This window comes from Microtus pennsylvanicus, chromosome 13, assembly GCF_037038515.1.
Source record: "Microtus pennsylvanicus isolate mMicPen1 chromosome 13, mMicPen1.hap1, whole genome shotgun sequence".
NCBI classification, from domain to species: Eukaryota; Metazoa; Chordata; class Mammalia; order Rodentia; family Cricetidae; genus Microtus; species Microtus pennsylvanicus.
In genome coordinates, this window is record NC_134591.1 from 77,530,827 (window position 1) to 77,545,864 (window position 15,038).

At 52.0% G+C, this 15,038-nt stretch overlaps 1 protein-coding gene across 4 annotated transcripts in view; it reads right to left on the bottom strand.

Annotated features, from left to right (window-relative positions):
• Positions 1-15,038, bottom strand: part of Spsb1 (splA/ryanodine receptor domain and SOCS box containing 1) — a 73,055-nt gene that overhangs the window by 10,711 nt on the left and 47,306 nt on the right. For all 4 annotated transcript variants that reach the window (XM_075946289.1, XM_075946287.1, XM_075946288.1 and 1 more), the window contains one exon: positions 21-856. In XM_075946289.1, the coding sequence (XP_075802404.1) occupies positions 21-714 (694 nt within the window). In that variant the 5' untranslated portion in view covers positions 715-856. The remainder of the gene's footprint in view (positions 1-20; positions 857-15,038) is intronic.

A 15,038-nucleotide genomic window follows, 5' to 3' on the forward strand; every position in this document is an offset into this window, starting at 1 on the left:
ACAAGGCAGGGAACACTTACGATCAAGTCCGTTCAAGTAGCGCATGCGGATCTCACAGTGGCCCCAGACGGCGCTCACTACAGGATACAGTTTTTTACCCTTAAGTCCCCGAAAAGCCACTCCCATGTACTGTCCATCCACAATGAAACTCAGGGTCCCATCATCCATGTCCAGGGCCACAAGAAAGGAGTCAGGGACAATGAACGTCTCATCCGGCCCCAGAAAGGCTGGGTACGTTTTACTTGGCTGGTTCTTGCCATCATGGTAGAGACGGTTTCGCCCCAAGTCCCAGCCCCAGGACTCGTGGTTATTTCCTATGAGGGTTGTGTACCCAACAGAGTGCAGAGGGGCGTCCGCTGTGGCCACCCCCACCACAGCATGCGTGCCTCGCTGCCTCATGGCCCATGTGATCTGCCACACATGCAGTCCACGCGTGTACCCAATTTTGCCCCTGATAGCGTCTGTGCTCTGGGCCACCGGATGCCGGTGAAAGATCAACTTGTCATCTTCCTTCACGAAGACATTGAGTGAACGGTCATTATTGTTCCAGGAGTGGAGCAGCTGGACATCATAGGACACGGGGGGCATATCGAGCAGCAGGTCCAGCCGGGTGGGCTTGCAGTAATCCAGACCCTGGAGCTCCTGCTTCAGGGGTCGGTATGTGGGGTCCCGCATGTCCACAGTCTTGATCCCTCCCGTGACCTTCTGACCCATGTTGACCTTTGGTTTCACCTTTTCACTGACTCCCAAGGCAAACTCATCAATCTTGGGGCCTTGACTCCAGATCAGGGCCGGACAGAATTCCTAAGGACGGTTGCTAGGCGATCTCCGAAGGTTGTGAAGCATTCAGTATTGCCTAATGGATGGAAAGAAAAACAGGAGAGTGGGTGAGTGGGGTGCAGAAGGGGAAAGATTAAAGAGGAACGCAGAGTTACACACACCAATTCGTCTCAGCAGCTTGGAACCCTGGTGCAGAATGAAATGCCCCCGTCCCTGTGGCTATATTGTCACAAAGGAAAAGGGGCCATCTGCCTCACAGCCTGTGTGGAGAGGTAGAGGTGGGCTTGGGGACTGGAACCTGCACTCCGTGTGCTGGGTCAGTCTGAGACACCACTGGGGCTTCTAGGTGGTGTCTCACAGCCAGAAGGCCAAAGTGGTGACACAGATGCTGGAGTAAGCCTCAACCCGGTCAGGACGAGGGCATGCACAGCTTTGCTTCCCTGTGTGGAACCCACAGTGTGGCACAGGCAGATGAGGACACCGAGCGCACCCTCCCCTCTTCTCCAGCGGAGTCATCTCTGATAGGGAGGAAATCCCGACGCAGACAGCAGGTCGGCTGAGAAACTGCGTGCACATACTCACTGGGCCAGGCGCTAAGGCCCAGAGGTCCATACCCTACCCAGACTAGCACCATCAACAAGGCTTTCCTCAAGGCCCTCGGCTGGGCCCTGGACTCGGTTGGACATGGAAGGGCAAGGCTCATCCACTCACCCACACGTGGTTCTGGGCTAACTTGCAGATGGTCAACAGCTTTGTTAGAAGTCAGCCTTCACCTAGAGGGCAATGCTTCACGCTTGGGTCTCCCTGCTACAGCACGGTAACAGGGATGCTGTGGCAGGGGCCTAACTGCACACTGCCTCTTTCTTTTCTGACTTCATCATCTCCAGGGTCTGTTAACAACGATGGGGAAGTGGGACCGAGGGGAGCCCTCACAACATCTGTCTACTCGATCTCTAGTGGTGACTGAGAGGAGGAGGAGGCTAAGAGCAGAGCTGGTGTCCCTGCGCAGCTTGGTATCAGGGAAGACAGCAAAGCAGTTGCATTCCTGGGTCCTCCTCATGACCAGGTGCTCTTTGCCGCCCAAACCTGGAGGATTGGAAAGATGGCTCAGAGGCTAAAGGGCCTGCCTCGCAAGTTTGAGGACCAGAGTTCAGATCCTCAGAGCCTACTTAGGAGCTGGGTGGTTGTGGCAGCCCCTCCCCATGACCTTGGTGCACCTGGAAGTGGAGACAGGCTCCCTCCAGAGCAAGCTGGCTGGATCACTAGCTAAAGCAGTGAATTCAGAGAAACATATACAAGATGGAGAGGTGAGAAAGAACCCACTGCCATCCTCCAGTCTCGAAACACAGGTACACACACACACACACACACACACACACACACACTGCACACCCTCAACATACAAGGTGGAGAGGTGAGAAAGAACCCACTGCCATCCTCCAGTCTCAAAACACAGGTACGTACATACACACACACACACACACACACACTGCACATATATTTACAAACCCACAGAACCCTCCTCGGCCTCCAGAAGGGACTTCTGCTCCCCACTTTGAAGAGGAGCCTATGAACAACAGGATAATGAGGGCAGCCTCCTGGCTCCATAATCTAACAGAATGAGCATCAGCCAAGATGGGTGAGGGCCACTGAGACTCGGCTGTTGGGAAACAGGGTCATGCTGAGTCACCTGTCCCAAGGGGCTCTAGGACACCCGAATAAAGCAGATGAAAGAAGTGGGAAGGAGTCTAGTGTGAGAAGGCTGCGGGGCGCCAGGTTGAGCATCTGGGGACCAGAAAGCACTGGTCCTCGTCAGTGAGCACAGGTCTAGGAGGTGGGACAGGTCTACTATGGGACCAGCATAAGCCGCTGTCCTCTTAGCTGGGAAAGACCGCCATGAGAATGTTGCCTTCAGGGAGGAGAGGTCTCCTGGAGGCTCAGTCCCAGGGGATGGATCTAGGTGGACACGTCTGCCCACTGTGCTTATCCTGTGGCTGTCATTCCTTCTTAGTGCCAGAGAGAGCACACGGCACACCCCACCCTAGCTCCCAATCCCAAGGACACAGACATCTCTACAGGGACAAGGCAGGACCTGTGCCCAAATCTACTTAGACCCGAAATGTCCCTTTGCAGCTGAGGACTACGCCGGTTCCACAAAGCCCCGTGGATTCTGTGACCCTACTTCACAGAATGTCTAGGTACAATAATCCTCATTTCTTTCATCTTTCTTTGTGATACCAGGGGATAAACCTATTGCTTTGTAGCCTCTGATCCCAGCACTAGGGAGGCAGAGGCAGGTGGATCGCTGTGAGTTTGAGGCCAGCCTGGTCTACAGTGTGAGTTTTAGGACAGCCAGGGCTGTCACATAGATAATCCCTGTCTTGGAAAAAAAAACCCAAAAAACTAAACAAATACAAGGACAACAAATCCCATGCTTTGTACACGCTAGGCAAGACTTCTGCCACTGGACGATATCATCAGACCTTTTAAAGACTTTAAATGACTCAGGGTCTCACATTGCTGGCTCCATCGTTCATCTGTGGTTTTTTGCTTTAAACTCCTTGAGTTACGGCCCTGACATTCCTCAGTGACAGAGCTTTCCTCACCTAAATTGCTTCTGGTCCGAGTGTTTTATCATAGCAGTAGAGATCAAGTGAAAATAACCAGAAATGGCAAATTTTCTGTGTAAAGGCTCCATGCTAACTGTCTTGGGCTTTGTGGGACAGACTACAGCTGTTCAACTTCATCAGAGCACAAAAGCACCTATGAAAGGCAGGCAAACTAATGTCCATGGCTGCATTCCAATAAAGCTTTATGTATAAAAACAGGCCAGCCCACAGCCTGCCAGTCCCCAGCGAGATTATGGCTCTTACTCTGTCTCTTCTGAATGAAGTTTTGCAAAGGCCGCAGCAGGCAAGCATGCAGCAAGGATGAGAAAGGATGTCCTGACAGCCTTAGATGAACAATCGAAAGAGTGACCCGAGGGTGGAGCGTCCACAATCTGTCCAGGTCAGTCCCACATGCTCCTCTACTGAGACGTTACCAAAGGTCTGTGTAGGGCCCATTGAGTCCACTACCAGCCACGCCGTGCTGAGCTGTGGGAAGGGTGAGAGCCCCAGGCACGGAACGGCTGTGAAGGTGTGTGTCCGTGGGAGGGAAGGTGTGGGAAGGAGGAACTGGAGAGGGTAACACCGGGGAAAGTATCCACAGTATTGTGAAATGACCCTGCGAAAGGGCAGGCTAGAGGACACGGTCCAAACCCTCTGCTGTACATGTGCCACCATCCCGTCATCTGAGTCACCTTCTACGTGGTCAGTTGCCATGGCAATGCTCGAGTCACTCCTGACTCATCTTTCCTGTGTGTCCAGGTTGTTGGCTGAAGATGACACTGTCCTATTGTGCATAGCTAGCCACCTCCTAGCCTACACAAGGGTGCCAAAGCCATCCGGCTTCCCTTCTCTCAGCTACTTTAAAACTGCCCATGCAGGGAGCTGGGAAGATGGTTCAAAGGTTAAAAGTACACACTGTTCTTACAGAGGACCCAAGTTCCACTCCCAGCACCCACGCCAGGCAGTTCACAACTGACTGCGGTGCCAGCCTGGTACCTCTGGCCTCCGTGGGGACCTGCACTCACGTGCACATTCCCAGCCCCACACACATATACATAACTTTGAAAAACACTCCAGGCAGATGTACCCTTCCATTCTCACCTTTCCCTGGGCTGTGGCCTGAAGGACATGTCCCCGGCCCGTCTCCAAGGCTCCCAAACTCACTCAGGATGACTGTGCCTTGAATATACCAGCTAAGATTCACCCTTGGTTTTGCCAATTTCCCATTTGTTCATTTATAACGTGAATGTCATCTGTGTGTCACATGCTTTTCTGAAACTCCATGGAGACAATGTCCGAGAGAGGGCCTGGCACAACTGGCATATTCCTTTTGATGTTCTAGAATGTGCTCATTCACTGAACAAAGATCACTGTGAGTCGCTCTTCCTGGTTACCGCACCTGGGCCCAACAGATGGACCCTGCCTCAGGCCATGATCTGGGCACTGGAATGCCATCCTACAGAGGACTAAGATGAAGGACTCTACTGAGCCAGGTTCAGTGGGCCTGGTTTGTGAATGGCCAGATGGTAAACATTTTAGGCTTTTCAGACAGTGTGTAAATAAATGGGTGTGTCTATGTCCCAATAAAACTCTAAGAAAACAAAGAGCTGGATTTACCCCACGGCCACAGTTTTCTGACTGACCCCACTTACGAAGCTGTGAAAACCTGCTGACCTGCTCCCCAAAGCACCTGGACATGGAGCTCGGGATGGGGTGGGTGTGTGGCATCCATGGGTGCTGAGTGACAGGAACATGGGTGGGTCTGCAGAGCTGTGATTGACAGTGGATGAGACAGGCTTCATTGAGCCAGCAGAGACTCCAGCAGTGGGTACTATTGGTAGGAAGTGGGGAGCCGGTACAGGTGCCGGCTCTAGGTCACCCCCATTTCCTACTGTTCTAGGAACAAAGCAGAAGCTCAAGGGGTTCAAGTGTGCCACATGAGTGCCTAAGGTTACCAAGAGAGATGGCAGACCTCTATGAAGTGGGAGGACTCAGCCCTCGTCCCTACCCAGGAGACGCCAGACCGTGAAGGGAGGGAAGGGAATGGGTATGTGTTTCCTGTCGGCTGAGTAGAGGGCTGAAGGGCTGGACAGCCATCACCTCGTTCCGCCACTCACGGCAGCCATGGATGCCTCCACAGACAGGCATGCATGCTGTACGTACGTGGGCGCCACTGAGTGTAGCGATGGTAATGGTCAGCCAGGCAAGGAGCCAGGACAGAAGCCTGGAAATTGGACACCTACTTGAGTCCCTTAGCAATTCACCTGCTCAGAAAGGAAACTCCGGCATTCACCACCACGCCCTTCACACAGCACCTGCTGGCCATCGTCATGGCCAGCCAACTCCCAAACAAAGTCCTAGCTGGGACCCCTCTCACCCTACGAAACTCTGGCCACCCCAAATAATGAACACATCCTACTGTGCTTAGTCCTCAGGACAGTACCGGCCAGTTGTCAGACAATTACAGTGCTGGTGATTCCCAAGGACCAGGGACACCCCTGAGAGAGAGCAGAGGAGGAGACACTCCATGTCGTTACCCCATCCCAGCCAAGGGAGTGTGCACATCTGTGAGTGTGTGCTTGTGTTGTGTGTATGTAGGAGCTCTAACTACAGATCTGTCACTCTTACTGGGCAGCGGGGAACATGGCCAGTCATTCTCCTGGCAATGTTTTTCTCCACGTAAAATCAGATTAAAGATCAACCAAGGACAGCAGGGAAACCATCACCAGAGGGCGAGCAGGCTGCGCACGAGAGAAAGAATACTCTTCGCACAACACAGTGAGAGTGTCCTGAGTCACAGAAGAGAACTCCTTCCTCTGGAGTCAAGACCAGGGACAGGAGCTGTGGGCCACGAAAGCTACCTGGATGACCACTCGGGAGATGCCATGTGAGTAGCCTCACGGGTCACAGCAGGTGAGGCATGCTCCCGCCATTGCCCGTATATTTTACTCTCTTGTAAGGGATGTGTGGCTGAATTTAAGCCCACTGAAAAGGGAGCCACAGACTTGGGGTAGACCCCAAGGCTATGGGTGGGATATCCCAGAATTTCACAATTCTGACCCTTCTGCTCCTCATATCCCAGCTCAAGCCACGCTCCACCTGACACAGTATTGGTCACAGCCTGGGAATTCCCAATATCAAAGCCAAGCACATGTTGAGACCTTCCTCTCTGACTGGAGGGTGGGGTGGGTAAGAGAAACACGGAAGGAAACCAACGTGAGAAGCAGGGTCAGGACCATGGCGATCAAGAGCAAAGGCGTTTGCACTCTAAACACTGGCCCTGTGAGCTGATACGCGACACTGAGGCCAGTTTACACACACACACATGCACACACGCACTCAAACTTGCCGGTTTACACATGCGCGCACACACACACACGCTTACCAGTTTTTACCCACACAGAGGCCCACATATACTTGTCAGTTTATACACAGAGGCCAGTTTACGCACACACACACACACACACGCCTGTTGTTTACACACACACAGGCCCATTTACACACACACATACACACACACGCTTACCAGTTTATACACACACACACACGCCAGTTTACACACACACACACACATGCACACACGCACTCAAACTTGCCGGTTTACACACGTACACACACACACACACTTGCTTACCAGTTTATACACACCCAGAGGCCCACATATACTTGCCAGTTTATATACAGAGTCCAGTTTACACACACACACACACACACACACACACACACACACACACACACACACACGCCTGTTGTTTACACACACCCCCAGACAGATTCTATATTTCTTTACGCTAGCGTGAAGCAGAGCAGAAGCGTAGGAGCTAAGGAAGGGGTGTCTGCATCCACCAGACCACACTAAACCTTGTGGTTTTAATTTCTTCCGCCTTCCACTAAGGAAGAACTCCCACCCCTCCCCCCATATCTGCCACACACAGAGTTGGGGTCATTGCTCAGTCCCGGGTTCACTGTGAGAGGCAACAGCAGTTAGGGACAAAGCTTTCAATACAGACTCCCTACTAGATGCCGGAAGATTAAGTGGCCCAGGACACCAGGAGCCTACCAATGATGGTATTACAGGTGGCATGTGATAGCCGTTCAAACGCACAGCTTGGCTCTAACAAGACAGGAACTTCCTGAAGCCTCAGCTTCCCACAGCAGCCTTCTGTGCTCTTCTTAGTCAAGGACCCCTTGTTGCTATCCACGAAATCACAGAGAACAGAAGAGTTTGGCAGGAAATTATCAGCTAGTGTGATGGACAGACTCCTAAATGGACAACCTTCTCAGCAGGGGCTGTGTAGGGTGGCATGCCTCCAACCAGGTGTCAAATACTCTTTCAGGAGCCTCATCTGTGAGCCCCCCTCTTTCCCCCCACCTCAAACCAGGCTATACAAAAGAGCCCGCAGTGAAGACATCTCACACAGTGTAAAGTCCAGTTCGTCCACAGTGGGCAGAGGGACAGGCTGGGACTGAGGCAGCTTGGGACAGGCTGTGAAAATGTCCCGTGAGGCTGTTCCAAAGCAGATCATAAAACATGCAGTGCGTGCTCCCATCTCCAAAGAAACAGAATTTAAACAATCTCTTCACGTATGTGTGTGTGTCTGTTTGCAGGCATAGAGAACTACCCAGAAGAATAGATACCAGATATTTTTACAGCAGTCACCCCGGGGTGCAGCGCTAGCAAATTCATGACACGTTCATTTTAGACCCTTGCTGTCTGTGACTGACAGGAAAGCAGAGGTAAGGCTAAGAATCCTGGTCAAGCTCTAGGCCACTGTACGTGGAACTGGGTTCTCCAGGGTGCTGCTTGCACTCTTTCTAAGCCACCAATTCACTCTGTCCTCCCAGAGCGCGGCAGCTGTCTAGTGCCACTTGCCCCGACGCCACTCCTTTATCCTACGACTCAGCCAGGTGGGCTCTACTTATGTCCTGCCCATCGCGAGCCTCATATTGCTGTTTCATAAAAGCCAGGACTGCTCTGGCCTCAAGAGACCAACTCTAGAAAAGAGGAGGAGGAGGAAGAACGAGAGGGACATCCGAGGGGACAACTTTCAACACTTGACTCAGGCAGGATTTCAGAACTTGCCAGTACTGACTGGGAATCCTATCCTATCCCTTCAGTGAATGGCCCGGGCAGACCTCACCGTTCCCCAAAGACCTTCCAATGACTCGGCTCAAGAGTTCCACCTCTGTGAAAAATCATCCTTTTACTGTAGGAGGCACTGCCAAGGTGGGGGGGGGGGCGGCGGCAGTGGGTGGGTGTGGACAGAGGAGGGCCACCAGGGAGTAAGCAGACACATGCCCACCTCCTAAAGCTCGGCTCACCCTCACTACCTCTGACCCCAGAACAGTAAAACCATTGTTTTGACACAAGATGGAGAAAGAATGAAATTCAGGATGTGGAACAAGGTGACCTATTTATAAAAGCCTCCTTTCACCTGCAGATCAAACCGGCCCCTCCCTCCTGTGGCCTGCCTGCCCCACACACGGCAGCAGTGGCAGTCTAGAGTGTGGCAAGAGCAATATGCCCGGGGCAGAACCGCCTGTTATTCTACCACAGTGCAGCCTCTGCAGGCAGGCTGAGCCGCTGTCTGACCGCCCGCCCCGGGTGAACACAGGTGCTAGGATGGGTTAGGAGGGAGTGCTCGGGGCGTGCACAACAAGCTGGGCGACTGGGCGAAGTTGCCATCCCCATCTGGACTCCTGCCATGTGGCTGTAATCTCCCGCTTGAGGGGACTTCTCAGGCAGGGATGTAAAATTAAGTCTGACTCTAGTAGAACCATCAGAGTATCAGGCCCTTCTGGGAAGTTCTGATGGGCGATTTTGGAAAGAAAATCCCACATAGTCCAGAGCTCTAGCCTCTGGCCTCAAAAGAGCAAAAACGCACCTGCCGCAAACTCCTACGGAAGGACCCAGATTACTCACGGCTCTTTCAGAAAGGGCTCACAGCAGTTGCACTGTGCCCCTGGGAAACCAGGGAGACATTCATACAGAGACCAAAAATTAAAATAACAGTTAGCTTGTAGTCTAGTTAGAGCTGGAGGGCTAGTCTGCGGCTCACTCAGAGAGGCTCCGCTGCAGGAGGGGCAGCCATACCCTGTCATGTGCACCTTTAGGGGTGGTGGGGACAGTCTAGACTCTGGGCTACTGGTCCATATGGCCCAGGGAAGTCAGTCACAGACTGGGCTGCTACTGCTGGTGCAGAGGGGACTGAGTGCCTCCAATCCAGCCTCAGAGAAGCAGGGGGAGCCCAGAGAACGCCTGGCTGCCCCTTACCCATCCATCCCCTTACCAGCTCCAGAGGAAGGCAGGGAATGGGGTACTGAGGTAAGTGCCTACAGTCCCCAAGTAGGTTGGGTGGCTCCAAAGAGCCTCTATACCCTTGTGAGAAGGCTCCCCAGGGGAACAATCCCTAGGCTCCCTCTTGCCTGGCTCCCCACCAGGCTGGCTCCAGGGCTGCCTGATCTAAGAAGAGGTTAACACAGCTCTGAGATAGGTTGCAGGCTTACAGCAAAGACAACTCAGCTTTTGGGGCCCAAGACCTAGTCCAGGGCAGGTGATACCTTTGGAAAAGGTTATCTAGCACACAGCAGAAGCATCATGCATGCAATGTCCTGCCTCCTCCCAGCTCTCTTTACTAAGAGATCCCTAAAATCAAGGAACCTGAAAGCCCAGTGCAGGGGTTCACGGAAAGTCACACAGATAACTCTGGTTGCCCAGCTCTCAAGAAGGTGTCTCAGAGGGAAGACACAAGAGGTGAGACCCTGCACAGGGCATGCAAAAAGCAAGGAGGCTGAAGGGCCCCTCGCATAACACCCCCTTTGCTTCCCCTGAATTCAGTCAGTCACATGAACCCCTTAGATCAAGAACAGCAGCAGTGGGAGTCACCCCCAAAAGAGGCTGTATGGTTGCTCCCTGTAATTATGTATGTGGGAGGGGCTCTCAAAGTGAGGTATCAACTGTGGTAGACTCTGGGAACCGTACAGATTCCCAGTTCTCCCGGATGCTGGGATTAAAGCTGTGAGTGCACCATCGAACTTGAATATCCAGTCCATATCAATGGACTGGCTCTATGATTTGCATGTATTCAAGTATGTCCTCTCTCTCTCTCTGTGTGTGTGTGTGTGTGTGTGTGTGTGTGCAGGGTCTCTCTCACTGAACCTGGACCTCACTGACTTGGCTAGGGTAGCCAATGTGCAGGAGTACCCTGTCTTCACCTCCCACGCACTGGGGTTACAGGGAGTAACTATGATCTGAACTCCAGTTCTCATGATAGTGTAGCAAGTACTTTATCCACTGAGCCATCTCTCCCCAACTCCTTTCACTTTCTAGAAAACTCTCGTTCTACCTTGATATGAATGAACTATTTCAAATGTCACATATAAGAAGTCATAAGACATGTATATCTGCCTTCTGGACCATTCTAGAGTGCAGATACAATGATAGTCATTTACAACCAAAGGTCAAACCACACCCAGCACACGGGTTGTTTTTCCTAGCCGTATCTTAGCTCTTGCATTGGTTTTATGTGTTAATAGTTGTATAAACAGCCCTTTGTAGATGCTTATCACGTCTGAGTGATACCTAGGTTCTTTGTAAGGATGGTCACACATACAGTTAAGATTTTTTTCTTCAACAGAGTGACCTGGAAGGATTTCCTTTAGTTCACTCTCACCCTCAAAATCTTGGCTCTCAGAACCCCCATTTCACAGCCATCATTTGTAGAAGACATTAAAGATGCCCAACTTGCCTAGAGGTTTCCTGGTCTCTGGACTGCAGGGTGGCAGGCTCAAGATGCTGGAGAGTTTCTGTTGAGCTAGTCTGTCAAACAGACTTCTAATAGGCTGCTTCGGACAAACTAGTTAAGGATCCTAAACGGTAGCAGCCGCAGCACCAGTCCACAGAACTGAACAGGAGGCCTCGGAGAGGCAAGTCCCTGATCTCAAGGGCACTGGGAAAAGCAACAACTTTAACTTCTCAGTTCCTGTGGCCTCCAGGAACTTCTTACCTGTCCTGGCCTTCCTGCTCCAAGACCATTCATTAGCCTGGAAAGACCTTGACCTCTAGAGGAGAGGCCCCAGCAAGTCCAAAGGTGGTAAATGAATGAATCTGGCGCTTCAGACAAGGTTCTGGGGAGCAAATGTCCATGCACCAGCTTATCCCATGCAGAACGGAGCAAGGAGGGAGACAAATGACCTCTTGCCCAGTGCATGGGCAGACTATTCATCACCTGTCAGAAGCACTGGTCCCAAGTGCCCATCAACAGATGACGAGGTTTACTAACTGCAGTTCACACATACAATAGAACGCTATTCGGCCATGAAAGAACAGTGTCTTGGTGTATGTCACCCTGTGACTAGACCTTGAAAACTTTAGGCTAAGTGAAAGCAGCCAGACACAAACCATCACACAGCCTATAGTTCCATCTTATGGAATGACCAGAGTGGGAGAATCCATATAGACCAAAGCAGATTGTAGAGGCCAATAAATGTTTGGGGACTAAGTGGGATGCGGGGTGTGTGTGTGTATGTGTGTGTACACAAGATACCACTGAATTGTGCTTTCTAAAAAGATTAATAATGGGTTGGCAAGATGGCATAGTATGTAAAGGCACTTGCCACCAAACCTGATGACCTGAGTTTGGTCATGGGACCCATATGGTGGAGAGAACTGACTCCAAGCTGTCCTCTGATCTCCACCTGTACATACCATAGTGCACACACAGGCACACACATGTACATGTACACACACATTTTTAAAAATACAGGTTAACGTGGGCTGGGGAGAAAGCTCAGTTCCTAAAGTGCTTGCCGCACAAGCATAAAGACCCTCATCCAACCCCAAGCACCATGGACAAAGCCAAGCTCTGCAGACGTGGAACAAGGAAGAAAGAGCCCTGGGGATCCAGGGGCCAGGCAGTCTAGGCTGACCAGTTAGTCCCAAGGCTATGGGACAGCCAGTCCAGTCTGATCAGTTGGTCCCAGGGAGAGACCCTGACTCCAAAAGCAAAGCAGCTAACTCCTGATAATACCACAACAGACTGACTTGTGTCTTCCACACATACACGTGTACTCTGCCACGCATGTACGCGCACACACACAGGTTAATGTTAGGCTATCTGAAGCATACTAAATGAAAGTATGCCACGTTGCATGCTCACGATCACAGGAGGAGGGTAGGTCAGAGCTGCAAGGCTGAAGGACACCCAGAACCTACAGGGGACCTGGCTGACCGAGCACTGGCTTGCAGCCAATGCTTCAAACCAGCCACAGCTAATGGGCTAATGGTATAAGATGTGGGAGTTAAGAGCCTTCTAGAGCCTGCCTTCTGTGATCCTCTGGCCCTGCACCCACACACTTCTCTCTCTGCAAAAGAAAAGAGCACCGGGCTTGGCTGCCAGCTTTGCATCCTTGAACAGGCACCGGTGAATCAAGCTTCTCTGGTGGAATCCGGAATGTGTACCTGTGTCTCCCGCCTGTGCTCAAACAGAGGACTGGGGAGTGGTGACCAGCACAGCCAAACTACAACAGTGTGGTGATGCTGGCATGGGATGTATCAGGAAATCACTCTGGCTACTCAGCTCCTGCTTGCTCCCCTGCTGCTGATGTCTTAGCCTGGCCAGCAAAACTACACCACAGAACTGCCACGCCCACACTCAGACGAACCAGGCTTGTTCCCACACGCAAACTCATTCTAATGGACAAAGTGATGTGTTCTTGGACCATTACCACCGAGAGCCTGAGCACAACCCAGGCACCTCGCACAGGTGCCGTCACTTCCCAGAGGCCCTTTCCAGCTGGGCTGGGCTCACACGAAACATGAAAGCTGGCTGTGAAACAGGGTCAATCAAGGGAGAAGGTTTAGCCAAGTGCCTGTCAAACCATAGAGGCCATGTGTGCAGTCTAGGGCTGGGCTGTCAAGTACCAACTTCTGAGTGGCCTTATTTCCTCACCTCTCTGTGCTCTGGGTCCCCCATGCACCAAAGTGAAGGCAACGATGCTCCAACCTCACCCCGGCTGCTTAGAGGGTAAAATATAGATCTCATGGGAAGTTCAGCATGAAATGAGTGTCCAGGGCCAAAGAGATGGCTCAGGGGGTATAGAGGCTTGCTACCAGGCTCAAGGACCTGAGTCCTTGGATTCCTGGGACCCGCATGGTAGGAAATACCTCCCGGTAACTTTTCCTGGGACCTCCAAGCATGCTCTGTAGTCTTGCTGTGTAGCCGTTTCCTCCAGAGATGAAAACATTCCACCCTGCAGGGAAGCTCCTTAAGCAGGAAGGGAAACAACTCCAAACAGCCTCAGGAAGTCCTTGAAACTGATCAGATTCACTAGGCCCCCTGAGAGTCCCTCCCAGAGGGGCAAAGCCAAGTGGCAAGGAAGACTCTGAGAGCAGAGCAGCTGCCTGGCAGGAACAGAAGCCAGCAGAGCTGCCTGGAAGAGCTTTAGACCAACGGAGGGAGGCACCTGGAAAGAAGGCTCTCCAGCCTGCTGAGCTGCCTGCAGGCTGTGCTGTGTGCTCCAGGTTCCCAGCTTGGTGAGCTGTAACCCTATGGGTGGGCTTTGGGGATGCAGCTGGGTCTCTTCTGCTCCTGAAAGTGACTCCTCACCTCTATTTCTGCCAGTAACCCAATAAAGCTCATTAGTTCACGGAGCTGGACTCTGGTGGTGTCCACAGTTTGGTCTGTCATGGTTTCCTGTCTGGGGTGATTGTACATTGATATTGCGTCTCCCCAGTAAAAGTTTTGTCACACAATAGGCATGTACATGCCTGTATACACACACACACACACACACACACACACACACACACGTAAAAACAGCTAAATAGCTAACATTGGAGATGTATTTGGATTTAGTGAGGAAAAAGAAGAGAGGAGGGCTATGTCTCCTGAGATAGGGTTTCAACACAGACATGCAAATTCAAAACCAACTCCTACCCCAAACTCAGCCATCTTGGCAAAGAGCAGCAGCCCTAAACTGCTGACTTGGCTCCGTGTTACTCTGGGCCATCTCAGGTTGGGTAACAGCCACAGAGCCCCTGGGGACTTCACCCAGTGTCTGGTGAATTAAATTTTCATCTCTGGAGGAAACTGCTACACAGCAGTGTCACAAAGCATGCGTGGAGGTCCAAGGAAAAGTTACGGGGAGGTATTTCTCTTCTACCATGCGGGTCCCAGGAATCAAACTCAGGTCCTCGGGCTTGGTAGCAAGCCCCTGTAGCCCCTGAGCCATCTCTTTGGCCCGGGATGCTCATTTCATGCTTCCTCTGCTCCCTGACGCCAGGAAGTCAAGGACTGAGCACAAGGAAATTTTCTCAGGAAAGCAGTTTGGATCTGGGGCCTGTCTATTCCAGTTCTCAAATCACGAGAGCACAAAGGGGAATGGGGAGAAGGTGGCCAGAGCGTCATTTAATGGGTCAACCCAGGGTAACAACCGGTGCAGAGAAGGAGAGCACTCACTGGTCCCAGCAACCAGCTCAGCCTTGGGAAGGCCCAGCTCCTGCCGCCCCAGGCATACTCTGCCCCTGCTGGCAGAGAGCTCTGGAAGCAGCAAGGCCCAACTTCAGACAGGTACATCTGCAGTCGGCTGGATTTCCCATGACACAAGACAACAGCATGCATGTCACTAAGCAGGCCCAAGCAGGAAGGC